A 27,867-nucleotide genomic window follows, 5' to 3' on the forward strand; every position below is an offset into this window, starting at 1 on the left:
TTATGGTTCCTCTTATCCAATATCCTGTCTCTTGACAGTGGCCGGTACCAGAACTTTTGGGGAGGGGTGGTGGAGTGTGTACAACAGGTCAGTAATGGAGTGTCTTCCACACCCAGCTTTGTCCCAAGCATGGGGTTCTGGCCCTGACCATTTTGGCTAATACCCATTGATAGACTTATCCAGTTCTTTTGTGAACCAAGTTATACTTTTGGCCATCACAACATCCCATGGTGATGAGTTCCACAGATTAACTGCACTGTGTGAAAAAGTACTTCCTCATTTGTATTAAATCTACTGCATGTTAATTTTGTCAGCTGACCCCTGGTCTTTGTATTCTGTGTAAGGGTAAATAACACTTATCTATTTATTTTTTTGCATAGCCCTCTATCATATCCACCCTTAGTCATCTCTAAGCTAAACATTTTTGTCCTCCTCATCTTTGATCATCATTGTTACCCTTCTCTAAACCCTTTCCAGTCCCCCTATATTCTTTTTGTGATGGGGCAACCAGAACTGGACACAGTACAGAGGGTGTGGATGCACCATGGATTTACATAGTGGCATTGAGACATTTTCTGTCTTTTCTAGCAGTTTCCTAATGCTGCCTAATAACTTTTTTGACTGCTGCTGCACATTGAGCAAATGTTTTCAGAGAACTATTAATGGTGCTGTCAAGGTTCCCTCCCCACTCTGAACTTTAGGGTACAGACGTGGGGACCCGCATGAAAGACCCCCTAAGCTTATTTTTACCAGCTTAGGTTAAAAATACACTGCCACCACCAAGCATTTTAACCAAATATTTATGGAGAGCCACTTGGAACTCTGCCTTTCCCCAAATATCTCCCAAGCCCCTAACCCCGCTTTCCTGGGTAGGCTTGAGAATATCCCCTCACCAATTAGTCCTGGTGAACACAGATCCAAACCCTTGGATCTTAAAACAATGAAAAATCAATTAGGTTCTTAATAGAAGAATTTTATTAAAAGGTAAAAATTCTCTGTAAAATCAGGATGGAAAAATAACTTTACAGGGTAATCAGATTCAAAGAGCCCAAAGGAAACCCCTCTAGCCTTAGGTTCAAAGTTACAGCAACCAGAGGTAAACCCTCTAGCAAAAAGAAGAACAGGAGTACTTGTGGCACCTTAGAGACTAACAAATTTATTAGAGCATAAGCTTTCGTGAACTACAGCCCACTTCTTCGGATGAAGTGGGCTGTAGTCCACGAAAGCTTATGCTCTAATAAATTTGTTAGTCTCTAAGGTGCCACAAGTACTCCTGTTCTTCTTTTTGCGGATACAGACTAACACGGCTGTTACTCTGAAACCTCTAGCAAAAGGAACATTTACAAGTTGAGAAAACAAAGATAAAACTAATACGACTTGCCTGGCTGTTACTTACAAGTTTGAAATATGAAAGACTTGTGCAGAAAGATTTGGAGAATATGGATTGATGTCCAGTCCCTCTTAGTCCTAAGAGCAAACACCACCAAAACAAAGAGCACAAAAACAAAAGCCTCCTCCCCCAAGATTTGAAAGTATCTTGTCCCCTTATTGGTCCTTTGGGTCAGGTGTCAGCCAGGTTACCTGCTTCTTAACCCTTTACAGGTAAAAGGATTTTATAGTATTGTATATAGTTATGACACACCCCCCAAATCACAGATAGTGTTGGTTCCACACTGGTTGTGATTTCTTCCTGGAGCTCTAGGAGAAAACAGAGTTAATAAGACATCCACCTTTAGACATACTATTGATTATATAAAAAATAATGTCACACATTCCAAGAACAATTTTTAACCAATTGATTCTGGAAAACCACTTTGTTAGAAGCTCCCGAAATGTGTTGTATCTCAAAATCAAAATCTTGGAGAGCTAAACTCCACTGAAGAAGTTTTTTGTTATTTCCCTTGGTGGTATGAAGCCACTTTAGCGCAGCATGATCGGTTTGTATTGGAAACGCCGCCCCCAAATGTATGGGCATAGTTTTTCCAGCGTGTACACAATGGCGTAGCATTCCCTTTTGCTGACTGACCAGTGGCTTTCCCTCTCAGACAGTTTCTTGCTGAGAAACACGACAGGATGGAATTCTTGATCCGGTCCTTCCTGCATTAAAACTGCTCCCACACCACGCCCAGACGCATCTGTGGTTACTAGGAACGGTTTGTCAAAGTCTGGAGCCCTTAGCACAGGGTCAGACATGAGTATCGCTTTAAGCTGGTTAAAGGCCTTCTGACACTCTTCAGTCCACTGAACTGCATTTGGCTGTTTCTTTTTGGTTAGGTCTGTTAGTGGGTCAGTGATTTGGCTGTAGTGTCGTACAAATCTCCTAAGAAGGATTGGACCTGTTTCTTTGACTTTGGGACAGGCCACTTTTGGAGAGCATCCACTTTGGCCTGTAGGGGGTTTAATAGTTCCTTGACCCACCTGGTGTCCAAGGTAAGTCACTCTGTTTAGGCCTGACACTTTTTAGCCTTAACAGTTAGTCCTGCCTGCCTTATGCAATCAAAGACTTTTTCCAGGTACTCCAGGTGTTCTGCTCATGAATCAGAAAAGATGGCCACATTGTCAAGGTAGGTGACGGCAGATTCTCCCAATCCCTCTAGGCAACCATCTACAAGTTTTTGAAAGGTGGCGGGTGCATTTCGCAGCCCAAAAGGGAACCCAACATGGGTGATGAAGGCTGAACTTTCCTTGGCGGATTCATCTAGCGGTACCTGCCAGTACCCCTTGGTTAAGTCTAAGGTAGAGATGAACTGGGCAAGTCCCAGTTTCTCCAATAGTTCATCTGTGCGTGGCACTGGATAGTTACCTGTGCGAGTTACAGCATTTAGTTTACAGTAGACCACGCAAAAACGTATCTCCCCATCTGGTTTGGGAACTAGAACCACTAAAGATGCCCATGCACTGTCAGAGGGGTGGATTACATCCATCTGTAGCATATCCTTGATTTCCCATTCTATAGCAGTTTTAGCATGAGGAGACACCCGGTAAGGTTGGACTCTAATTGGGTGAGCATTACCGGTGTCAATGGAGTGGGATGCCCGTTTGGTCCGTCCTGGGGTGGCTGAGAATATCGGCGCAAAGCTAGTGCGCAGCTCCTTGATCTGCTGTTGCTGCATACATCCAAAGGTCATGGAGAGGTTCACCTCTTCCACACCACTGTCACTTTTTCCTTCATAATAGACGCCTTCAGGCCACTCAGCGTCATCTCCTCCCTGGGCTGTGAACTGACAAACTTTTAATTCTCTGGAATAAAAGGGCTTTAGAGAATTAACATGGTACACTTTAGGCTTTAAATTTGAGGTGGGGAATGTTGAGAGATAATTAACAGCTCCCAGGCGCTCTTGGACTGTGAAGGCCCTTCCCACGATGCTTCCATCTTATGGGCCTGGAGCGCCTTCACAACCATGACCTGGTCCCTTACTTTGAAGGAACGCTCTTTGGCATGTTTATTATATCAGGCTTTTTGCTCTTCCTGAGCATCTTTTAGGTTTTCTCTAGCAAGGGCTAACGAGGTTAGGAGGGTGTTTTGTAGGTTGTTTACAAAGTCCAGAATGTTAGTTCCTGGAGAAGGCACAAACCCCTCCCATTTCTGCTTTACCAATTGTAATGGGCCCTTAACCTCACAGCCATATACAAGTTCAAATGATGAAAACCCTAAACTGGGATTTGGTACAGTCCTGTAGGCAAAGAACAACTGCTGCAACACTATGTCCCAATCATTGGAGTGCTCATTTATGAATTTACCTATCATGGCCCCCAAAGTCCCATTAAACCTCTCCACCAGCCCATTTGTTTGATGGTGGTAAGGGGTGGCAACCAAGTGGTTCACCCCAGGAGCTTCCCACAGGCTTTTCATGGTCCCGGCCAGGAAATTAGTTCCTGAATCGGTAAGGATGTCAGAGGGACAACCTACCCTGGCAAAAATGTCTGTTAGTGCCTGGCACACACTTTTAGCCCTGATGTTGCTTAGAGCTATTGCTTCCGGCCCTCGGGTAGCAAGCAACCATGGAAGTCAGTATGTACTGCTTTCCTCTGGGTGTCTTCTTTGGGAAAGGACCCAGAATATCCACAGCTACTCGCTGAAATGGGACCTCAATTATGGGGAGTGGCTGAAGAGGGGCTTTGACCTGGTCTTGGGGTTTTCCCACTCTTTGGCACACGTCACAAGACCAGACATAAGTAGAAACATCCTTACCCATTCCCTCCCAGTGGAATGACCTCCCCAAACGGTCTTTGGTCCTGTTCACCCCAGCATGGCCACTAGGATGCTCATGGGCTAAGCTCAAGAGCTTTACCTGGTACTTAGTTGGAACTACCAACTGTCTCTGAGGATGCCAATCTTCCTGATGCCCACCAGAAAGAGTTTCCTTGTATAAAAGTCCTCTTTCTACAACAAACAGGGATTGATTAGAGGAGCTGAGAGGGGGTGGGTTGCTCCGTTCCACTGTCCAAGCTCCCTGGAGGCTGTCATTGCTTCCTGTTCGGCCGTCATTGCTTCCTGTTCGGCCTGGAACAGTTCCCTTGATGCTGGAGACATCAGTTCCTCACTGGATTGTGGACCTGGGCTTGGTCCCTCTGGAAGTGATGCAGGTGATGGGGCTGTTTCTGTTGATGGTGAACTGCTCTCTGATGGTGCACTATGTGGTATTTCAGGCTCTGGCTGAGCCTCTTGTGTAGGGTTATCTGCTGCTGCTGCCAGTGCAGGCTCGGTGGTGCCTTCTGGTGTTGAAGTTGTAGATGGGTTTGCAAGCGCTGGACTCAGTGCTGGCAATCATTCTGGTGCTGGTTGCTTCGCCAGTTCCGGTTCTGGGGCTGGCTTTGGCTGGGTTTCTGGAACTGGATCCACTACGGCTGTTGCAGTCGTTGGCAGGGGATCTGGTTCCACCACCTCTGTCTGGGTCTCTGGTAACACAGGCGAGGCCCTGGTGGAAGGCTCAGGAATAGGGATAGGTGTTAAAGCTTGCTTAGCCTGGCCGCGGGTGACCATTCCCACCCTCTTGGCTAGCTTCACATTGTTGGCCAAATCTTCCCCTAGCAGCATGGGAATGGGATAATCATCATAGACTGCAAAAGTCCACATGCCTGACCAGCCCTTGTACTGGACAGGCAACTCAGCCGTAGGTAAGTTTAAAGATTTTGACATGAACGGTTGAATTGTCACTTGGGCCTCTGGGTTGACAAATTTGGGGTCCACTAAGGATTGGTGGATAGCTGACATGTGCTCCAGTGTCCCTCCACGCTGTAACCTTCTTCCCGCCCACACTCAGAGTTTTCCTTCACTCTGAGGGTACCTGGGAGGCATCTGAGCCTGAGGACCTTGGGTGTGACTCTGGCGTAATGAACTGCAGTCTGTTGGGGTTCTTGGGGCAATTGGCCTTCACGTGCCCCAGCTCATTACATTTAAAACATCGCCCAGCTTACTGGTCACTGGAGCGAGGTGGGTTGCTGGAGACTGGTGTGGTGGGACAATAAGGTGTCTGGGGTTTTCCTTGGGATGTAGGTGGGGCCTTGGGTTGCCCCCAGTGATAGGATTTTGTTTTGGGTTACCACTTCTGATATTTGCTCCAACTGCTACTAGTTTTTTTCTTTTCTGCCACCTCCACCCATTTGGCTCCAATCTCCCCCACCTTGGTTAGAGTTTTGGGCTTCCCAGCTGGGAGGAACCTTTCTATTTCCTCAGGAACACTGTCTAAAAACTGCTCCATTTGCATTAGGAAGGGCAACTCTTCTGGAGATTTAACACTTGCTCTTGATATCCAGGCATCCCAATTTTTCACAATGTAGTAGGCATGTTGGGTAAGTGACATGTCTGGTTTCCACCTTAGAGCTCTGAACTGCTGACGGGCATGCTTGGGTGTTAGCCCCATTCTGATTCTGGCCTTGTTTTTAAAAAGTTCATAACTGTTCATGTGTTCCTTAAGCATTTCAGCCGCCACCTCTACTAAGGGTCCACTGAGCTGCAGCCGCAGCTCTACCATGTACTGGTCTGGAGTGATGCTGTACCCAAGGCAGGCCCCTTCGAAATTTTCTAAGGCGGCCTCGGTATCATCACCTGCCTTGTTGGTGGGGAATTTTCTGGGATGGGAAGCGGTATCTGGAAAGGGGTTGCTAGGGTTGTCTGGTATATCCTGCTTAGCCCTCGCTAACTCCAGTTCATGCTTCCTCTCTCTTTCCCTCTCCTCCATCTCTTTTTCTTTCTCCTCCATAGCTCTCTTGTGGGCAGTCTCTTTGGCTTTCTCTGCTCTTTCAGCAGCTTCTTTCTTGAGTTGTTTTAATTCGAGCAGTCTCTTATGATTCTTTTCATTCTCTTGTGCTTCCAGTCTGGCCAGCTCTAGTTTATTAGCGGCATCGCTGGTACTCATTTTCCTGCTTTCTTGTGCTGGGTCACACCCCGTCTGCAGTTCACAAACTGGTATGTACTCAGCTCAGGGGCTACTTAGTTAAGAGATTTTCACACCAGTCAGTGTTCAGCCTTTCTGGGTCTAAGCTAGCTATACCAGAGAGTTAGAAAGAAAAAAAAAATCCATCTTGTAAATTCCTTTGTTACTGTAACTTGACCCCTCTGCCTTCAGGCAGAGGGGAAAAAACTAACAAGAATCCTTTTAAAAATCCTGCTGTGCTTTTGGTTCAACAATGATCCCACCGATCTGCCACCATGTCAAGCTTCCCTCCCCACTCTGAACTTTAGGGTACAGATGTGGGGACCCACATGAAAGACCCCCTAAGCTTATTTTTTACCAGCTTAGGTTAAAAATACACTGCCACCACCAAGCATTTTAACCAAATATTTATGGAGAGCCACTTGGAACTCTGCCTTTCCCCAAATATCTCCCAAGCCCCTAACCCCCCTTTCCTGGGTAGGCTTGAGAATATCCCCTCACCAATTAGTCCTGGTGAACACAGATCCAAACCCTTGGATCTTAAAACAATGAAAAATCAATTAGGTTCTTAATAGAAGAATTTTATTAAAAGGTAAAAATTCTCTGTAAAATCAGGATGGAAAATAACTTTACAGGGTAATCAGATTCAAAGAGCCCAGAGGAAACCCCTCTAGCCTTAGGTTCAAAGTTACAGCAACCAGAGGTAAACCCTCTAGCAAAAGGAACATTTACAAGTTGAGAAAACAAAGATAAAACTAATATGACTTGCCTGGCTGTTACTTACAAGTTTGAAATATGAAAGACTTGTGCAGAAAGATTTGGAGAATATGGATTGATGTCCGGTCCCTCTTAGTCCTAAGAGCAAACACCACCAAAACAAAAGAGCACAAAAACAAAAGCCTCCCCCCCCTCAGATTTGAAAGTATCTTGTCCCCTTATTGGTCCTTTGGGTCAGGTGTCAGCCAGGTTACCTGCTTCTTAACCCTTTACAGGTAAAAGAATTTTGTAGTATTGTATATAGGAAGGTTGTTACCCTTCCCTTTCTAGTTATGACAGGTGCCACCTAGATCTCTTTTTTAGACGGTAATAGTAATTTAGAACCCATCATGTATCTATAGGTGGGATTATTTTTCCCCACCGTGCATTACTTTGTATTAACATAAAAATTCATCTGCCAGTTTTGTGAGATCCCTTTGTAACTCCTTGCCATCTGCTTTGGCCTTAGCTATCCTAAGTAATTTTGTAATCATTTGCAAACTCTGCCACTTCTTGTTCACTCCCCTTTCTAGATCATTGAATGTGTTGAGCAGCCCAGATTGTAGGAGAATCCTGCTGTTCACCTCTCCATTGTAAAAACTGACCATTTATTCCTACCCTTCAATTCCTATCATTCAAGCAGTTAATGATCTGCCAGAGGACCTTCTCTCTAATCCCATGACTGCTTAGTTTCCTTTCACTGTGTCCAATACAGAAACCTTAGGACAAGAGTTACTTTTGTGTTCCCTTCTGTTTGCTTGACTAGATGGAGTTTGACATTTGTTTAGTAGGGAGGCGCTTACAGCATGAGCTTGCAGAGGTGTCATTGATTTCTTACCCTAGAGGGTAAAATAGTTAGGGAAATCCAAGACCCCTCAGGCACATGCTGAATGAGATTGCACCAACTGCCTCATTGGGGAAAGGATCAACACTAACATAGATAAGCCAGGGTTATCTAAGGGAATGATTATCTTAGAGATCCACATTTACCCAGCCCCCGAGAAATGCATGAATTCACATGACTGCCACCAACATGCTCACATAAGACTCTCAGCTTGGCTACACAAAAGGCAGCTTATTAGAGCTTAGCAGCCAATGTGAATTAAAAGCACTCAGGTAGGGCCCAGCTCTCCCACAAATCTGCCTTGTGACTGGCACCTGCACAATAGGCTAGTATCCTATGCAAGGTCTGACTGAAGTACGGTTACATGGAGTGCATAGCTGAGGAAAACTCCCAGTTCCCCACAGGTATTTAGGAGCTTAATTCATTGATTTCAACAGGAGGTAGGCCCTTAAATATCTGATGATCTTGGCTTTAGTCCCAGTTGTGTCTCCCCCAGAATTACAGCAACTGCTCCTTCAGTTACAGTACTGGATACTGCTCCTGCCTTCTCTAGGCTACTATGAACAGAGTGTTTGCAGTGCAGGGAGTGGCAGAAGTGATGCCTGTTCCCAAAACAGACCCCCGAAAAATAAGTGATTAGAGCAACAGTTTAATAAGATACCACTTCAACAAGCATCTACATACAATGTACAAAAATATCTTAAAAGTCTACTTATTTTTAAACCACAACTTCCTGGTATGGGTGCTAGAGATTGTTGAAACAAAACAGAAGGGGGATTAAGATTTCATCTTGGCACCCATGACATGATCAAAAATTGTATGCGATTTCCATTCTATATACAAAAATCACGTTTGCCAGGACAAACTATCTTAGCTGCTTACAGAACTTCATGAGAAGTACCAAGGAAGCTCCAGTTTGGCAGTGTTACACTTTCCATGGTAATAACACAGGGATGCCCCATGCTTTTCCTCTCTCCCTCCACGTCTTCAGATCAGAAACTACTGTGGCTGTACTTAAACTGTTTGTTTGATCTCTCTTCCAGCAACAGCTTTGAAAAGTTAAGTTTTAGCTCTTTCTTGCAGTTGCTTAGCTCCATGGCACCAATTTATAATAGTCTAGACAAACAATAGCTATTTCCAAATGCCTCAGAGTGGGCTCCCAATATATTCCTCATTAGACTAATGAGCCTTATGCCCAGAATTTGGGCTCATTAACTGGCATCGGTTAGCAGGAAGTTGTAGGAACAGCCCTGAGGTCTGGTGGCAAGTTGCTTGCTTCTAAGGCTACAGCAACATAGCACCAGCAGTGCCTTTGCATACACAGCAGTCTCTCCATGCATGAAGAGGAATATAACGGCAGCTGGAAAGTAGAACACTGAAGTCAAGAGACTGTGGCCCAGTTTTTATACCCACATGAGCAGAACTCACCGCTAAGTTTCCAGCAGATTATCAGGCTAATGAGAGAGAGAGGTACCAGGCCAAATGTTTTGGTCAAGTTATAACTGTTATCCCAAAACTGTCACTCCCAAGGGAAAAGGGGGAGGGTCATTTCCACTCAGCATTGTCTTTGGAGGGAGGCTGGAAGAGTAAAGTCTGAATAAAAAGCTTTGTTAGCTAGTACACCAGGCAGAGGTGTAGGTACACTATTTTCCTATTTGAACAGGAGAGTTCCAGCAAGATGTTTTTATAAATTCATCAAGATCATTCTGCTGTACAGAATTTCTTCCTACACAGCAGCTAGCCGCCCCACTCCCTAACCAAGTTATCGTGCACCTACATCACTGCACAATTCTTGTAGCATTTGACATGCTATAAGCCCAATTTCTCCTGCCCTGCTGTAGACAGCCAGAGAATGCAAGACAGCAAAGATTCTGACCATCTAAAGGCATATTCTACTATAGGATCAGGAAGAAAAGAAAAGCTGAAGTGATGTGACTGACTTTCTAAACTCTGTATATGATAGGGGACAGACAAGGCAAAATAAAGTTAGCACAGATTAAATGTCAGGGGCTCTCCTGAAAACAGCTGCAGTTGCCAAGCTGCCACAGCTCTAACAGGACAGGACAGTATTCAGGGCTCCTGGCATTCTTTTGGGTACATCCCTTGCTTCCAGTCAGGTCAAGCCACTAAACACTGTAAACATGGAATTACTGCAGCATAATAGATAAAGTGCATCCTTGTGCCATGGACACTATATTCTGAACAGCGTCCAGCCATGCACACAACGAGCTCCTGGAGTTCAACACAATTCTAGGACATGATTTCAGAGGGGGGAACGGAACCAACCTTCAACAAGAACGTGCTTATCACCAGCTAGACCTCCTTCCTTTTCAAACTACATCTGAGCAGGGAGATAAGCAAAGCCCCAGTACTAGGCAATACTGAACGGATCTCTGTTATTTTTACATTTTTCTTGAAGGCTAGAGATGCTCAGGACTGAGTAACAGTTAACCTGCCTTTCCAAGCCTAGCAGAACCCATCTCCATGTTATAGCCCAGTGATGGGTCTGCAGGTGCAGGAATTAAACAAACTGAAAGAACTGGACACAGATGCTTGTTTTTGCATGAATGGGAGAAGCCAATGGAGAGGAGGAAGGGGGAGAGTTAACCCAGACTGACAGCAGCATAGAGAGTGCTCTTGCATTTCCCATGACCCACTGTCCAGCTTCCAAAGAGATAAGATGGTAAGAATGCTATCATTTTTTACAGGAAGGGGCAGGCAGATGGAGCGGTTCTGGGATACCTGCTCCTTTGTCTATGGCACTGAAGTGCCAGTCTCTGTTTGGAGAAGGAATGTATGGGACTGGCTCCCCTCACATGCCCAGTAGCTATTTAAACACAGGATCTCATGACTATAAGAGCATATGTCACCTACTGCTCAGTAAAGGCACATATGACAGGCAGGAAGGTAATCACCAGGGATTTTAAGGTGCAGCTGGATGGGGGACTGCCTGGAAGATTCAGCCTTTCGCTGAGGGCGGATGGAATCTGCTCTGCAAAGGGACAGAAATGGCCTTCTGGATTCAAAGCAATCCTAGTCAGAGTGTGAATCCCGAACAGTTGTTGTCTGCACTCAAACTGGAATCCTGCTCCAGGACATCATATCCCAGGCTGTATCATACAGAGAAGAATCCCACCCACTTTCATCTGCCCAGGGCACTACTTTCCAGAAAGCCTGCCCCATGTGCACCAGATACCTACAGGTAGCTGCAATTCCATACTAGCCAGAGAAAAAGGTTTTAGTGTCAGAAATGCTGATATGACGCCAGGGATAAATTACAGTTATTGTCACTATGGAAATGCATGCCGGACTGGATGGGCTGGTAGTGCAGGTTTCAGTCATATGCACAGACATTTCAGGCAGATTTTCTGCCAGACATACAGCCTCAGTGCATGTTAAAGTTCATTCGCTGAGACACCAGCTAGAGAGTGAGAGAGGAGAATATCTTCTCAATGGTGGGATGCCCAATGACTTTCAAAACCTATGACAAGAAAGGATCTGGGATAGTGATATGCACCACTCACAATTTCTATTGGCAGTGCCAATGCTGCAATTCCATTAAGGGGATATATAAATACCACAGATAAGTGATCATCTGTGTGAAACATAATGGCAAGAGTCTAGGGAGTAGTGAAGGCAGAAGAACAGATCTCCAATAGTATTTCTGCCATGTACTCACTCTGCCACCACCCACTGCGGAATTAGTTGTTTCCCCAAACAGTCCATTTCTGAGCATGTTCTAAGACCGCCTCTGACAATTCTGCCTCCATCCACGGATAGCCATGAAAATACCATTTTCCTGGAGAAAGTATGGGCTTTCCTATTACCGGAGAAGAGAGAATACAAGATAACTAGGAGCACACAGAACTTGACGAACCTTGTGTGCACTGGAAGGAGAGCTTATATTGGTCAGTCTTGTGCAGCACAGCAGTGGGCCTGTTCTCAGATCTCTCTCTTGCAGGCTGTTCATGGGGTTCCAACTGACCCTGAAAACTGCAGAGAGGCATTTTGAGTGGGATAGGGAGTCAGATCGACAAACAGACGCTGAGGGTCACAATTCTCTAGATTGATTCCAGCTCCAACAGAAATCAGGTAAAGGAAAGGGAGGAAAGTTAGCGGCAGTGTTGCAGGAAGTGGGGGGCTTGAACCCAGGAGGACCCGAGGAAGCAGAGTCTGTCAGCACAACCCACTGTTTATCAAGTGGGAAGGGGTGAGAAGGGACAGAGTTGTCAGTTCTGTGTAGTTTCTATGAAGACATTCCAAGCAGGAATCCCCCAGCAAACCCTCCAGTCAGGATAACGTTCTTCTTCACAAATGTTATCACCTGGGCAAGAGGGAGAGGACAGTCAAAACACACTAGAACCAGTCACTCAGGTCAGATGAGCACTGAGCCCTCCCACCCACTGCACCCAGCTCACTGCTATCCCTACCTAGTTCAACTAATGACCAAAATTAATGGCAGGGGAACTAGTGCTATTCCGCTCCCCTTCCACAGGAGGGGAGGCAAAGACATGGCCCTCCCTACTTCATTCACTGCTTGCACACTATGGCACAATGTGCTGCAGACATTCTGACTAGCAGCTGAATGTGCATTAGGGGCTTTATAGCTGTACCACCATTAGCAGTCAAGGATCTGGAAGACAGGAGGCAAGGGGACAAATGCCCCCTGCACACATTGATCCAGAGTGTAGAGGGAGTCTAGAGTGACTGATGCACTCTTATGCTGTGCTATCTGCTTAGCTGTCCTAATTGCTCTGAGGGGTCCTTCTTTGGATTCCAGGAGATTTTCCACAGGGCACTGTATGGTGAACCACCATCTGGAAGCCATCTTCATGATCTCACAGGACATCTAGCAGATTTGCCCACTACCCTGTCTTGCTACTGTGTGGTTACCCTTAAAGAGCCTCAGTTGGGAAGTAGTTCCCAACCCTTGTCTCCAGCATCTGGATACATCCAGGCAAAAATCTGAAAAGGAGAAGTGCTCTCACCTCATCAACTCTGCTTTTAACTTCTGGGGACAGTTTGCTGCCACTGCTGTGATATTTCAGCTGCTCCTTGGCTTTGCTCACGTCCTGCTCTACTAGCTTCCAGTCCACTTTGATGTATCCCGTGTGGTTCGCAATCTACATTTGAGTGGTGGTAAGAAACATGAAGTGAATCCTGCACAACCCATAGCTAGCAAGACCTTCCTTTCCCTCCTGCCCCATTGCTAACCCAAATAACTCACTCAACAACTCTAAAAGGTACCATCTCATCTTGGTTAGTAAGAGAACTATTCTACTAACTAAATTAATGGAAAGGGAATATAAACAGGCTAGAGGCATGGAGAAGTAGTTCAGTTATACAGGACCCCTCTGCTTACCTCTATCTGTAGGATCCTCCAATGGAAGTTCATATGCAGAGATTTTTACATATGGTCTAACATTAACCTACGTCAGCCTCTCTGCTTTGCAATACAGAGCTGGCACCAACTGCATTTACTCACCCCCAAGCTTGTTATATTGGTATCCTTCAAAGCCTACACGCAGCTGTCACATTCCAGATCTCCTGCTGCTATGGGAGGGCATGGTTTATTAATAGGTTGTCTCCATATAAGTATTTTGTCTTGTCATGGTGGGCCAACAGTGGAACACTGCCTGAACAATGCTTTAAAGAGACATCCACCTTTAAAGGGACAAGGAGATCTAGCGGAGTGAGGGGAAGCAGTTATACACAATTTAAGTGCTGGAACAAACAAAGAAGGGGATCACTGAGTAGGGTCTAGTGGTTGCATTCTGTCTCACATAAAACAGTGAAATCTAGACTTCAGTTTCCTGCCCTCCTGGCCCAGCAAGCCAGTACAGGACACTCTGCCCTGCTCCAGGAGGGTAGGGTTTTTAAAGCCAAGGAAAATATAGTTGAGAAAATGAATATTTTCCACTGCTGCACTGCCCCCAAAGAATACATTAACAGGGGGCTTCTTGTCCCTAACCAGACTCTGTGGAGGGTGGTGCCCTCTGAGGCCTTACATTAAAGCCAAACTCAGCCTGGCTGCGCAGACATGGACAGTGCCCTGTGAAGTTCAGTGCCGCCCCTTGCCTTGGCCAATAGTCGCTATTGAGCACATGGCTTCCCTCCAATGCTCAGTCCAGAGGACACAGTTTCTGCTGTGCTGCCAGTTCAGAGAAGAAGAGGCCCCATCTTGGATTTGAAAGCAGGCCTTAACTTCAAAAAAATCAGCAGCTTCAGAGCAATGCAAATCTGACTCAGTTGCAGCTATTAAAAGCGAAGAATCCACACTCAAGGTGATGCAGCATGCTTGCATAAAGGTACTTATGCAACTCCACTACCATAGTATATGAACACCTCACAATTTGCAATGTATTTACCCTCGCAGCACTTCAGAGGCAGGGCAGGGCTATTATCCCCATTTCACAGAGAGCGACCTGAGGCCCAGAAAAGTACAGACTATACTGCAATGCCAGGTGTGATGGCAGGTTGGGCAGACATACCCACATTAGCTCTAGCCACAAGCACAGCTAAAAACAGCACTGTAGATGCAGTGGCAAAGCCTTTGCCACCACATCTACACTGCTATTTTTAGCAATGCTAGTGCAGGTATGTCTGTCCGAGCTGCAGACCTGGACTACAGAACAAACATATCTGAAGTGACTTGCCCACAGTCGCACAGGAAATCTCTAGCAGAGCAGGAAATGGAACGTAGGTCTCCTGATACCCAGGCTAGCACCCTAACCACTGGACCAGCCTACCTCTCTATGCAGCTCAGAACTACCCCCAGGGGCAGTTTTCACAAAGCCTAGACTAACCATACGCACCTGAAGTAGGAAAAAGCCACCACCCACTGCTGTTGCTGCCAGCTTTCCAACCTTCTGAAAGATGAAGCCAGTACACCTACAATCAAAGAGGGACAGGCCAGAAAGTGAGTTCAACCAAATACCACACCCACACTTTGGCTTTCTGTAAATACTCCATCCTTCCACACACACCACTCAGACTCCAGAAACAGCCTCACTAACCAAGGAACAGGGGCAGAGAGTTGTATGGGCCTGAGGTGCCCGGGCCCCCGCACCCCCAATGTTTGGAGTGGGGCCCCCGCACCCCCCGGAGCGTCCATGCCTGACTGAAAGCGGGGCATGGCTTTCCCTCGGCTGCCTGCGCTGCTGCTCCACCTCAGGAGAGGGAGGAGGCACACACATGCTTGGCAGCCCTCCCCTCCCCCGGCACCCACCAGGAGGAGACACCAAGGGGGCTTCCGGTGGGAGACAGCTGGAGTGGACCTCACTCACCTGAGCAGCTGCTGGGGCTTCCATAAGTGTTTGACCCTGTGATCCACCCCCATCCCCCCAGCAGCCACCACTCCTGCCCCGCCCTGGGCAAGGGGCAGCCCTATCCCGTGAGGCTACGGTGAGGGGCAGCAGGCTGCAGCAGGGAAAGAAGGAAGCCACATGTGATGGCAGTCCTCTCCCCCATAGCACCCACCCACCACAGGGGAGACAGGGGATGGACTTCCTGGACCTGAGCAGCAGGGCTTGGGTGAATTTTGTGACACCTTGCCCCCTCCGCAGCCACCACTCCTGCCACATGCTGGGCAAGGGGCAGCTCCATCCCCCACCCCCAGTGAGGCTAGGGTGAGGGGCAGCAGCAGGGGAGGCCACACGTGATGGCAGCCTGCCGCCCCGGTACCCACCAGAGGGGAGGCGAGGGGGCTTCCTGGACCTGAGAGGGGCCCTAGGAGCATGTGCAGTAACAGTGATGCAGAGTGAGTGTGCTGGGGGGGGGGGGTTGACAAGGGGCCCCTCCTCTGGAGCTTGCTGCTGCAAATGGGAAGAGGGACTCCTCTTTGGCCCTAGCCCTGGAGCAGCCTGTCTGCACCCCAAGGTCTTCATCCCTGGCCCCACTCCACCCGAGCCTGCACCCCCAGCACCCCAAACTTGAGCCACAGCCCTGAGCCCCCTCCTGCACTGTGAACCCCTCAGCCCCACCCCAGAGCCCTCACCTGAGGGGAAAAACACACAACTTAAATCTGGCCATCAGTTTGGGTTATGATCGTGTTTAGCACAATACTTGATTATTTTACACCCTTTAAAGTATATAATTGGTTGTATACAGGTGTTACAAAATGGGAATGTTCTTAATGTTTTCTACAAATACTGTGTGGGTGCCTCAGTTTCCCCTATCCATTTCTCCAGTCCCCCCTCTGGCCTTTGTCTCTCTTCCGGGAAAGGAGGCCACCTGATCTCTGTTCTCCAACACCTTCAGTTGGCATCTTGCAGGGGAAACTGAGGCACCCACACTGTCAAGGCTGCTTCCCCACTCTGAACTTTAGGGTACAAATGTGGAGGCCTGCATGAAAACTTCTAAGCTTAACTACCAGCTTAGATCTGGTCCGCAGCCACTACTCCCAAATGTGCTAATTCCCTTCCCTGGGTAGCCTTGAGAGACTCTTCACCAATTCCCTGGTGAATACAGATCCAAACCCCTTGGATCTTAAAACAAGGAGAAATTAACCATCCCCCCTCCTACCTCCCACCAACTCCTGGTGGATCAAGATCTAACCCCCTTGGGTCTAAAAACAAGGAAAAATCAATCAGGTTCTTAAAAAGAAGGCTTTTAATTAAAGAAAAAGGTAAAAATCATCTCTGTAAAATCAGGATAGAAACTAACTTTACAGGGTAATCAAACTTAAAGAGCCCAGAGGAATCCCCTCTAGCCTTAGGTTCAAAGTTACAGCAAACAGAGATAAACACTCTAGCAAAAAGGTGCATTTACAAGTTGAGAAAACCAAGATAAAAAACTAACACGCCTTGCCTGGCTGTTTACTTACAAGTTGGAAATATGAGAGACTTGTTCAGAAAGATTTGGAGAGCCTGGATTGATGTCTGGTCCCTCTGAGTCCCAAGAGCGAACAAACCCCAAAACAAAGAGCACAAACAAAAGCCTTCCCCCCCACCAAATTTGAAAGTATCTTGTCCCCTTATTGGTCCTTTGGGTCAGGTGTCAGCCAGGTTATCTGAGCTTCTTAACCCTTTATAGGTAAAAGGATTTTGGAGTCTCTGGCCAGGAGGGATTTTATAGTATTGTACACAGGAGGGCTGTTACCCTTCCCTTTATAGTTATGACACACACATTATTCAGAGAAAACATTAAGAACATTCCCACTTCATCACAACAAATACAACAAAATATAATATATTGAAGCAGGCGAGTGCTGCTTCTGACTTTCCACTTTTAATTGGCCCTTGTAATCTTGTGGCGCTGGCGCGTTGTAGCTTCATTTTATCCCAGCAACAAATTCTTGATCATCGCAAAAGAACATTACAAAAGAAAGGGCTATATTTGTTTTAATGTTAGAAAGTATTTGCTTTTAAGGGTTATTGATCAAAGAGTGATTGGTTGTTTCTGTATTCAAAAGAGTATTAATAACTGATATTCTTGGTTAAATATTTTTTTCTTACAATAGATATTGTGCAAAAGGGAAACTGTTAAACGCTTACCATTTCCAGTCCATTTTTACATTATTTAATTAAATATATATCGGCTTACAAGGTGGGCAGGGGGGGAAGGGAAGAGACACATATTCTGGGCACCACCAAAAATTATACAAACCTGCCGCCCTGCCAAGGGAGACAGATGAACAAAGAGGAGAGCCAATTTGGGACTAGGGAAAGGAAGGGCAAAGCAGCCAGCTCCATGGGACCTCACAATAGACTGTAAAACTGAGTCCCTTTACATTTTCACATGCATATCCTCACTCCATCTATAGATTTTTATCCCTTTACCACTGATTTTCTGCCAAGTTTTCAAATGACATTAACATGGGATTTTTTTGATGGCCATTTCTGACAAAGAATCTTGGATAACATGCTCTCGGCTGAGAGAATAAAATTGTAACTGGACTGGTATTTTTTCTGGCTGCTTCTGGAGTAGAATGCATAGCATGTGAAACAGATCCTGCACATTCCAGGGCAGTTGTTTTAGTTTCTCAAAAATGGAGAAGATGGTTTGTAAAGATAAAAGTTTGAAGACTGATAGTCTAGACCTTCATCTACTCAAGACTATTTGGACTGTGTCCCTTTATGCCTCCACCTGGTGTGGTGAAATTTTTCCTCTCTACTCACATGAGCATCCCTGCTATCAAGACATAGATGAACCCAGCTCTCACTATTTGGTTAAGCAGTAAGGAGATGTGTAATTAGGGCCCTACCAAATTCACGGTCCATTTTGATCAATTTCACAGCCAGAGCTGAGCCCCAGAGCTTCCTGCAGCAGGGGGAGGCACCCAGAGGTAGGTCTGATCTCCCCCCCAAGAGAGGCAGTGCAGGGAAAGGACAAGTCCTGTCCCTCCCCAGCCGGGCTTCCAGCTAGGAGCCCCTTCAGCTGGGGCACTTCCAGCAGCATGGGGGAAATCAGATTTCACGAGGAAGGGCTTATTTCACAGTCTGGGACATGTTTTTCACAACGGTGAAATTGGTAGGGCCCTATATATAATATTGTCTGACATCACCCACATCAAGTATTATTTCAGGTGATACAGATTCACTATTCAGGTTATAAAACAGCAGAGCAATCCTCTTGCAATCAGGTGCAAACGGCCAGGGCACAAGATAGAAGTTACAGGCTCATACTGCGAATAGATACATATTGTAGGGGTACATCTTATGCTTTAAGTGGCTTATCTTTGGAGTAGAATGGGGGAGAACTATGGCATAAAGCAAGAATGTGCTAGAAAAGCAGTCCTGATTGTACTTCCTGATTTATCATCATCGTATCCACTCATTATACTCCACACCTGAACATAGCCATTATATGAACAACATATGCTCATATCTCAATGTGTGTACTTTGACTCGTTAACCTTTTACCCCCAATCGGGGCTATTGCAGATTATGTATTCCTTATGCCATCCGATCTTAAACCGAACTTCGCACCCCTTGATAATCTGTATCAGAATAACCAGAAACTTCTACGCTTAAACTCTACCGTTCATTTTCTTTTAAAAACATCTTAATAAAATTTTTAAATCTGTTCTTATCTTAATTAGAAGAGAGCACACCCCAGTGGCACTGTGGATAGTGGAATATTCCAACAGGAAGATCTAGAAGTGGCCTCAGAGTCACAAACCACTAGCAAGCCAATTCTTCGTCTCAGCAGCAAAAGGTTTGCTTCTGAGTACACTGAACCCTTTAGGTCCAACTCTTCTCAGAAGATGAGACAAGAAAGTTCTGTGGGAAAATACTGTAGCCTGACTCCCAAGAGACAATGCATAGGCCCAGTGCATAGTCCCAAGGTCTTGGTCATCCTAGAAGACTCACAAGCATCTGTCCCAAAAGATAATTAACCATTGGAACAGCTGACCTGGGGATGTGGTGGATCCTCCATAACTTAAAGAGTCTTTAAATCAAGACTGGATATCTTTCTAAAATTATACATTTTACTTCAATCACAAGATATTGGATTTGATACAGGAATCACTGCATGAAGTTCTATGGCCTGTATTATGCAGGTGGTCAGACCGGATGACCATAATTCTGTATTAAGAGGAGTTTCATATGTAAGACACGGGAAGTAACTGCCCTGCTCTAATCAACACTGATGAGGCCTCAGCTGAAGTACTGTGGTCAGTTCTTGGCAACACACATTTTAAGAAAGAAATAGACAAATTGGAGAGCACCCAGAGGACAGCGACAAAAATGATTAAAAGGTTTATAAAACCAGACCTACAAGGAAAGCTTAAAAGACTGTACACATTTAGTCTTGAGAAAAGAAGATGGGGAAGGGGCCAGGGGTGCGAAGGAACATTTAGAAGGCGGGCAGCAGGGCCTGGGCCAGCCCCCATGTGGGGCAAGGAGGGAGCTCTGCTCCGCCACTGGCCGCAGTTCTGCTCCAGTTCAGTCTTCAGCACTGTGCAGTAATGGGAGGGAGGGCGCACAGCGTGGACAGATTCCATTACCGGTAGTGGGGGGCACGACAGGAAAATTTTTGGCAACACTGTGTTAAGGGCTGTTATAAAGAGCACACTGATCAATTGTTCTCCATGTCCACTGAAGGTAGGACAAGTAGTAATGGCCTTAATCTACAGCAATGGAGACTTAGGAAAAAAATGTCTAACTATAAGGATAGTTAAGCTGTGGAACAGGCTTCCAAGGGAGGTTATAGAATCCCCATCATTGGCAGCATTGGACAAACATCTGTCGTGGATCGTCTACGTTTACTTAGTCCTGCTTCTGTGCTGAGGGATGAACTAGATGACCTGTTGAGGTCCCTTCCAAACCTACATTTCTATGATCCTATAATGGTCCCTTCTGGCCTTAAATTCTATGAAAAGCTCAACTGAACAAGATATGCCTGAAGACACAGAGCTCAGTCTAATCTCCCTTCACCTCTGAAATGCTATTTGCCACCCACATGCATACGCTTTATGGGATATCTCACCAAACAGATACAATCTTTTGATGACTAGCACTCCATTATCATTCATACATTAAAGAAACCCCATGCCTCCCAATGGGACCAAAAAAACCAAAACAAAAAAAAACACAACCACCCCACCATGATTTATTATATCACCTTACCATCCAGTGACTCCTCCAATCACCAGCTGAGTTGCTACATTGTATTTTTCAGCACTTGAGCCAGAGCCCCGCCCGAAGAGCTTGCGCCACCAGGGCTGATTCTTGGTGTACTCTGCCAGGTCCAGCACCTCGCAGGAGTCCTCTTTCTTTGCTGTGAATATGAAAATGCACGTGAGCATAGGTGTATCTAGTGGGCAATATGACACTGAAGGGCAGAGACCATGTTTATTCTCTAGTCAAGTGTACTTCAACTCACTATTCTTAGCCAGCAGCATTCAGATGAGGAGCCTTTAAGCATAGTAAATGGTACTGTCCTGATGAAATTTAAGAAGCAGGAACAGAACCTCCTTAAAGAGAACAGGTGGCTTTAGTCACCTGTTCTCAGCTCAGATACAGTCTTAGAAACGCCTAATATAACATTTTATACTTGCAGTGTCTGCCTCAGATCTCAAAGCACTAGGCAAACAGTCAAACAAAATTTCATATCCCCCTCTGTGGGGTTAAGCAAATCTCCCATTTTACAGACAGGGAAAAAGAAAGAGAGGTAAGTGACTTGCCCAAGATCACTCAGTATGTCAACAGCAGGAATAGAACACACATCTTCCAATTCCCAGTTTGTAGCTAAAGTGCTGAAACCATCCTTCCCATCTCTGAATTATTTAAATTAAATTCTATGGGGAAGAGAAAAGGTGTGGGTCTTTCATAAATTGCTACCAAGAAAAAAACCTCCCGCCATCCCATGTAAAAAAAAAAAAAAGACAACCAACAAAAATCCAAAGAATTCAGCCTCAACCATCACTTTCCATTGTTCCTGGGAGTTGCACTCAGTGCACTGCTATAATGCCTAGCTGTGATATAGTCAAAAGACATTCATCCCATGCTTACTAGTTTTACCACAACCTTCATGTTCTGGCTTTCTGAAGGTTTATGTGGCTTGGTTTTTAACAATTGTACTTCTGATTTTTCATATACAACAGCCTCCCAAGAATAAGAGGGCCAAAAAAGCCAGTTGCACCATTTCTAGTGATCCTATTTTTGTCTTCCTTGTCCTTCTCCAGCAGGGATGGTCTACTGCACATCTTAGCGCTGCAACATACATTTGGTATGATAACCCTGCATCCCTGGGTATTCTGGAGATGTTAACAGATGGCTCGTTTGCAGGATGCAGCCTAAGAGTTCAAATATGCTAGTTCAAAAGCCTAGAGACAGGGACCAAAAGATCCCAAACTTTTAAATATTAAATCTATTGGCAGATGAACGTACACCAAGTTTTAGCCTGAAGCAAAAAAATTTTACAGCAACTGAGGAGATTCATAATGAAAATGTTGACTCCTTAACTGTTAACTGAAAGCATTGGACGCCATGTGATTACAATATAACATGCTGCTTCAACAAACAGTTCCAGATACACACAGAGTTTGCTAACCTGTAACATGGAGATGAAATATTACATACAAGAGGCATAAGATGAAAAGATCACAGTGGCCTTGCACGTCTTTGGCAGCTGGGGAAACACATGCCTGGCAGAAGTAGTTACTTGGTGAGTTCAGGTGCCAGGAATGCTATGCTAGATCAGCACCTCAGATGTCCAGGCAGCTGTAACAGTTGCTTTAAAAAAAAGGGCAGGAGGGAGGGGGAAGACACTGCTATTGCCATGATGTCCCCTAATTTTCCCAACCCAGCCCCCTCCCCCCCAAAATATTCCTCATTACAGGACTTGGAATGATGATAAAAATGGGTAAAAGGAAGACCGCATAGAAGTCAAATTCTCTGTGGATCACATTATACTACAAGTAAGGATGTACAAAGAAAACAGAAGGGCATCTGCTCATATACTGTCAGAATATAGAACTTCCCCCAGAAACATTTATTTTGAATCAGGGTGGATTTAAAAATCATTGATTTTTAAAAAGAATAAAATAAAAAAAAAAAAAGATGTTTTTGATAAAATGCTTTTTGAGGAAAAACCTATCTACAGATAGGTTTAATTAAGATACGTTATAGCTCAGATATCTCATCATGGAATAGGGATTATAAATCCTATAGTATGAGACAGTATATTCATGTAACGTTTAAGAAAAGTTTTGTAAATGAGTTCCAATAGTTCATGGATTAGGGACCCAATTTTATGGGGTTCCAGGGGCTTCTGTATAGAAAGATTAACCTAAATAATCTATCTACCCAATGGGACTGAGTGCTCAGTCTAGAAGAAACCATCAGATGCGCTTAGTTTTGCAGTTCTCAAACTGTGGATTGTGTCCCCAGAGATAACATGCTTGTAACAGCAAAAATGTTTTTAAATAAATAGTATATAGTGGTGAGAAATAACAGACTTCAACCCTATTGTCCCCCTGCAAATTTGTGGGCACAGAGTCAATCCCTTACCTCTCTCTAAAAGTGCAAAGTTTCAAAAAGTTCAATTAATAGAAGATTATTGGGGGCAGAAAAGATCTGGACAAGGAGAATAAGTCTGGAGATAAATGTGAGAAGGGAGGGGCAGGCAGTAGAAACAAATGTGAAACTGTTTGAGCAGCATATTCCGGAAGTCTTTCTGAGTGTAGCCTTCATTGATTTGAGATCTACCATACCATTCTCTTACTAGAAGAGAAAATCTATAATGGCAGCAGGCTGTAAAAGAGACCCAGTGTGGGAATAAGAACCATTCAAGAAATATAGGTTTCCTGAGGAGGTTTTAAAGTCACACCAGTGAACTGGTGGAAGTCACTTAAGCACTTGGATTCAGAGACAGTTGAGTAATAATCTCCCTTTCAAACAACAGTAGCTTCTTCCGCCGGTGTAGGAAAAATATTTTCTTCCTTTGGACAAATTAATACCAAATTGAGAAATCGTTTGGGACCTGAAAAAGCAGGAAAGCTTGTTTTTCGTTTCCAGATTATGAACAAACAGGAAAATGAAGGTGAAGACGACGGAGTTAGCTGCAGAAGCCAATATTTTAAGTTTCTCATGTTGACCTGGCTGGCATAGTCAATTTAATTTTTGTTTTAAAAAAATATATTTCATTTAATTATTTTAGTTAAAAAACAAAAACAAACCTGATTTAAAAAAAAAAACTGAACGTTTAAATTCAAAAATGCATATGCTTGTTTTGTTAAAATATTATGTTTGCTGTTGAAGAAAATCCAGAATACCTAACATTGTTGTTTTAGTTAAATAAAACAATTTAAATGTCTGTCTGTTGATGTTCTCCTCCTAATACAGCATGGCAAGAAAGTCCTCCAAATATTAATGATTAACCTGCTGAATTGGAGATATTTATGAAGTCATTAGGAGGTGAACTATCTGCTTCAATTACCTTTGATAAACAAAATAACCAAACAATCATTGGTTTCAGAGTAACAGCCGTGTTAGTCTGTATCCGCAAAAAGAAGAACAGGAGTACTTGTGGCACCTTAGAGACTAACAAATTTACTAGAGCATAAGCTTTCGTGGACTACAGCCCACTTCTTCGGATGCATATAGAATGGAACATATATTGAGGAGATATATATACACACATACAGAGAGCATAAACAGGTGGGAGTTGTCTTACCAACTCTGAGAGGCCAATTAATTAAGAGGAAAAAAAAAAAGAAAAAAAAAAAAACCTTTTGAAGTGATAATCAAGCTAGCCCAGTACAGACAGTTTGATAATAAGTGTGAGAATACTTACAAGGGGAGATAGAGTCAATGTTTGTAATGGCTCAGCCATTCCCAGTCCTTATTCAAACCGGAGTTGATTGTGTCTAGTTTGCATATCAATTCTAGCTCAGCAGTCTCTCTTTGGAGTCTGTTTTTGAAGTTTTTCTGTTGTAATATAGCCACCCGCAGGTCTGTCACTGAATGACCAGACAGGTTAAAGTGTTCTCCCACTGGTTTTTGAGTATTTTGATTCCTGATGTCAGATTTGTGTCCATTAATTCTTTTGCGTAGAGACTGTCCGGTTTGGCCAATGTACTTTGGCCAATCCTGGCCACTATGGACGTAGAAGCCCTCTACACCAATATTCCACACAAAGATGGACTACAAGCTATCAGGAACAGTATCCCTGATAATGTCACAGCTAACCTGGTGGCTGAACTTTGTGATATTGTCCTCACCCACAACTATTTCACATTTGGGGACAATATATACCTTCAAGTCAGCAGCACTGCTATGGGTACCCGCATGGCCCCACAATATGCCAACATTTTTATGGCTGACTTAGAACAACGCTTCCTTAGCTCTCGTCCCCTAACGCCCCTACTCTACTTGCGCTACATTGATGACATCTTCATCATCTGGACCCATGGAAAAGAAGCCCTTGAGGAATTTCACCATGATTTCAATAATTTCCATCCCACCATCAACCTCAGCCTAGATCAATCCACACAAGCAGTCCATTTCCTGGACACTACTGTGCTAATAAGCGATGGTCACATCAATACCACCCTATACCGGAAACCTACTGACCGCTACACTTACCTACATGCCTCCAGCTTCCATCCAGGACACACCACACGATCCATTGTCTACAGCCAAGCTCTAAGATATAACCGCATTTGCTCCAATCCCTCGGATAGAGACAAGCACCTACAAGATCTCTATCAAGCATTCTTAAAACTACAATACCCACCTGCTGAAGTGAAAAAACAGATTGACAGAGCCAGACGAGTACCCAGAAGTCACCTCCTAGAAGACAGGCCCAACAAAGAAAATAACAGAACACCACTAGCTGTCACCTTCAGCCCCCAACTAAAACCTCTCCAGCGCATCATCAGAGATCTACAACCTATCCTGAAAGATGATCCTTTACTCTCACAGATCTTGGGAGACAGACCTGTCCTCGCTTACAGACAACCCCCCCAACCTAAAGCAAATACTCACCAGCAACCACACATCACTGAACAAAACCACTAACCCAGGAACCTATCCTTGTAACAAACCCCGATGCCAACTCTGTCCACATATCTATTCAAGTGACATCATCATAGGACCTAATCACATCAGCCATACCATCAGGGGCTCGTTCACCTGCACATCTACCAATGTGATATATGCCATCATGTGCCAGCAATGCCCCTCTGCCATGTACATTGGCCAAACCGGACAGTCTCTACGCAAAAGAATTAATGGACACAAATCTGACATCAGGAATCAAAATACTCAAAAACCAGCGGGAGAACACTTTAACCTGTCTGGTCATTCAGTGACAGACCTGCGGGTGGCTATATTACAACAGAAAAACTTCAAAAACAGACTCCAAAGAGAGACTGCAGAGCTAGAATTGATATGCAAACTAGACACAATCAACTCCGGTTTGAATAAGGACTGGGAATGGCTGAGCCATTACAAACACTGAATCTATCTCCCCTTGTAAGTATTCTCACACTTATTATCAAACTGTCTGTACTGGGCTAGCTTGATTATCACTTCAAAAGGTTTTTTCCTCTTAATTAATTGGCCTCTCAGAGTTGGTAAGACAACTCCCACCTGTTTATGCTCTCTGTATGTGTGTATATATATCTCCTCAATATATGTTCCATTCTATATGCATCCGAAGAAGTGGGCTGTAGTCCACGAAAGCTTATGCTCTAGTAAATTTGTTAGTCTCTAAGGTGCCACAAGTACTCCTGTTCTTCTTCAAACAATCATTCATTTTCTGATATAGCTGTAAAACTAATCTGAAAAGTTTTCAAAATGAATCATTTAAAAAATGTAGTGTGTACCTTCTAAAAATGAAACCTACATCTATCTCTGAGCTGTGAAGAATATGTACTAAGCTTATAACAACCAACAAGAATGCACTTTTATGTAGAAATCCATGATTAAGTTGAGGCTTCCTGACTCTACTGTTTTGAATGGACCCAGACTAGAAATTTGAGTCTGATTTTATATTAAAAAGATACCATACTACCTAATCAACATTAAAAATTCACAATCAAGCAGTGATCAGGAGCTAATTAAAATGATGCTTTAAAACGTTCTAAAACTTACAAACTAAGGCAACCTTAGCTGTGTTTTGAAACCACACCTGGTCTCAGAATTTACTGTTCTCACTGACGGGGAAATGTTTTCACATAGGTGAGGATGGTCCATTGACACCCACCATTTGTCTGGGAATACGGATTTCACTAAATGTACAAGGCTACATTTGCCATTGTCAAAGCAGCACAATCTACATTATCAGGATTTGAAAAATGAAAGCCACAAAAACCAGGCTAACAGCAGTAGAATTAACCCCAGTTAACCTTAGCGACTACCACGTTTATTTTTAAACCCAATTATCTTTCACTGGGGCAGAGATCCTGTCTGATTGTAAAACAGCTTGTAAACTGAGCACTAAGAGCATGCACAGATACGGAGACACGACTAATGACCCAGAGAACTTACAGTCGCCACAGAAACGAGACATACAGGAGGGCAATAGGATGGGGCAACAAGCCACACACTGGAAGAGTGCCTGGGGCTGCAATGTGTGTGCGCGTCTCCCGATGGCCAGAGGGCGTGTTCCCCACCCTGCAGTGTGAGCAGGCTGCGGGCGCCATGGGCGACACAGAGAAGGCCTAACAACAGTAGCGCCCGTAAACAAGGGACGCTCAGACACACCGAAGGCTGCATACGCGCCGCCATGCCGAGCAGGCCCCGGCAGCGCATTGTGGCCTGACCCCAGCGCCGGGAGCCCCAGTCGCGGGCCAAGTGCTGCACAGACCCAAAACAAAGAGAGCTCGCCCGCTAGGAGCGGGGTTTGGAGTCCCGCTCGCCAGCAGCGGCGCTAGCTGGCCTCGGGCTGGGAGCGCCTAACACCCAGGGCTGGTGGCCGACGGGGAGCTGCCGGGGCCGAGCCCGTCCCGGTGTGGTGGGGAGCAGCGGTCTCCAGGAGAGCCACCCAGGTCAGGCCCGGCCGCTGGCGGCGCCGAGGGAGCCGCGCGCGGGCAGCAGGCGCGAGGCCCCAGCAGGGCTCTAACCTCCACCCGCCGCCATCCCGCGCGCTCGCTGCCGCGCCCAGCGCCGGCGCTTCGCCTCCTGCTGCTGCCGTATGAGCGAGGCGCAGGAGTGGAGCTGGACACGTGACACAAGCTCCTCCTCCTCCTCCATCTCACCCACGGCGGAAACCGCTAGGCCAGGCTCCCGCCACGTGACATCTGAGCTGAGACACGTCATACAGATACCCTTGTCATGTGACCTTGATTCCCCACCGACGTACATTCGGCCTGTGTTTGTGATCCGGCCCCTCAGCCACCTTTGTCACGTGATCATGATTCCTTCCCACCCATGTGTACCCGACTCATGGTCATTACTCCCCCCCCACACACACACACATATACAGCTATACCGCGTT

The 27,867-nt window shown here is 45.3% G+C and overlaps 1 protein-coding gene across 2 annotated transcripts; it reads right to left on the bottom strand.

The window, feature by feature from the left end:
- Positions 1–6,937: 6,937 nt before the first annotated feature.
- Positions 6,938–27,646, bottom strand: FUNDC2 (FUN14 domain containing 2). 2 transcript variants are annotated; one of them, XM_054040898.1, is made up of 5 exons: positions 27,494–27,646; positions 20,550–20,700; positions 14,793–14,868; positions 12,966–13,100; positions 6,938–12,301 (listed from the first exon to the last, which is right to left on the bottom strand). In XM_054040898.1, the coding sequence occupies exons 1-5, from the start codon at positions 27,621–27,623 to the stop codon at positions 12,224–12,226; spliced, it is 570 nt and encodes a 189-aa protein (XP_053896873.1). In that variant the 5' UTR covers positions 27,624–27,646; the 3' UTR covers positions 6,938–12,223. The 2 variants fall into 2 exon arrangements, with proteins under 2 accessions (XP_053896873.1, XP_053896874.1); XM_054040899.1 differs by lacking the exon at positions 27,494–27,646 and adding an exon at positions 26,919–27,429.
- Between the last annotated feature and the right edge of the window lie 221 nt (positions 27,647–27,867).

Source organism: Malaclemys terrapin, chromosome 9 (assembly GCF_027887155.1).
Source record: "Malaclemys terrapin pileata isolate rMalTer1 chromosome 9, rMalTer1.hap1, whole genome shotgun sequence".
Classification (NCBI taxonomy): domain Eukaryota; kingdom Metazoa; phylum Chordata; order Testudines; family Emydidae; genus Malaclemys; species Malaclemys terrapin.

What these genes read in the sequence shown, in the direction of transcription:
- FUNDC2 (XM_054040898.1), bottom strand. Translation starts at nt 27,623, where the DNA reads ATGGAGGAGGAGGAGGAGCTTGTGTCACGTGTCCAGCTCCACTCCTGC. An exon ending in ATTGGAGGAGTCACTGGATG is followed by an intron (nt 14,869 to 20,549) that starts GTAAGGTGATAT and finishes CTTTGATTGTAG; the next exon opens with GTGTACTGGCTTCATCTTTC. An exon ending in TTAAAAGCAGAGTTGATGAG is followed by an intron (nt 12,302 to 12,965) that starts GTGAGAGCACTT and finishes CCTCTTGCCCAG; the next exon opens with GTGATAACATTTGTGAAGAA.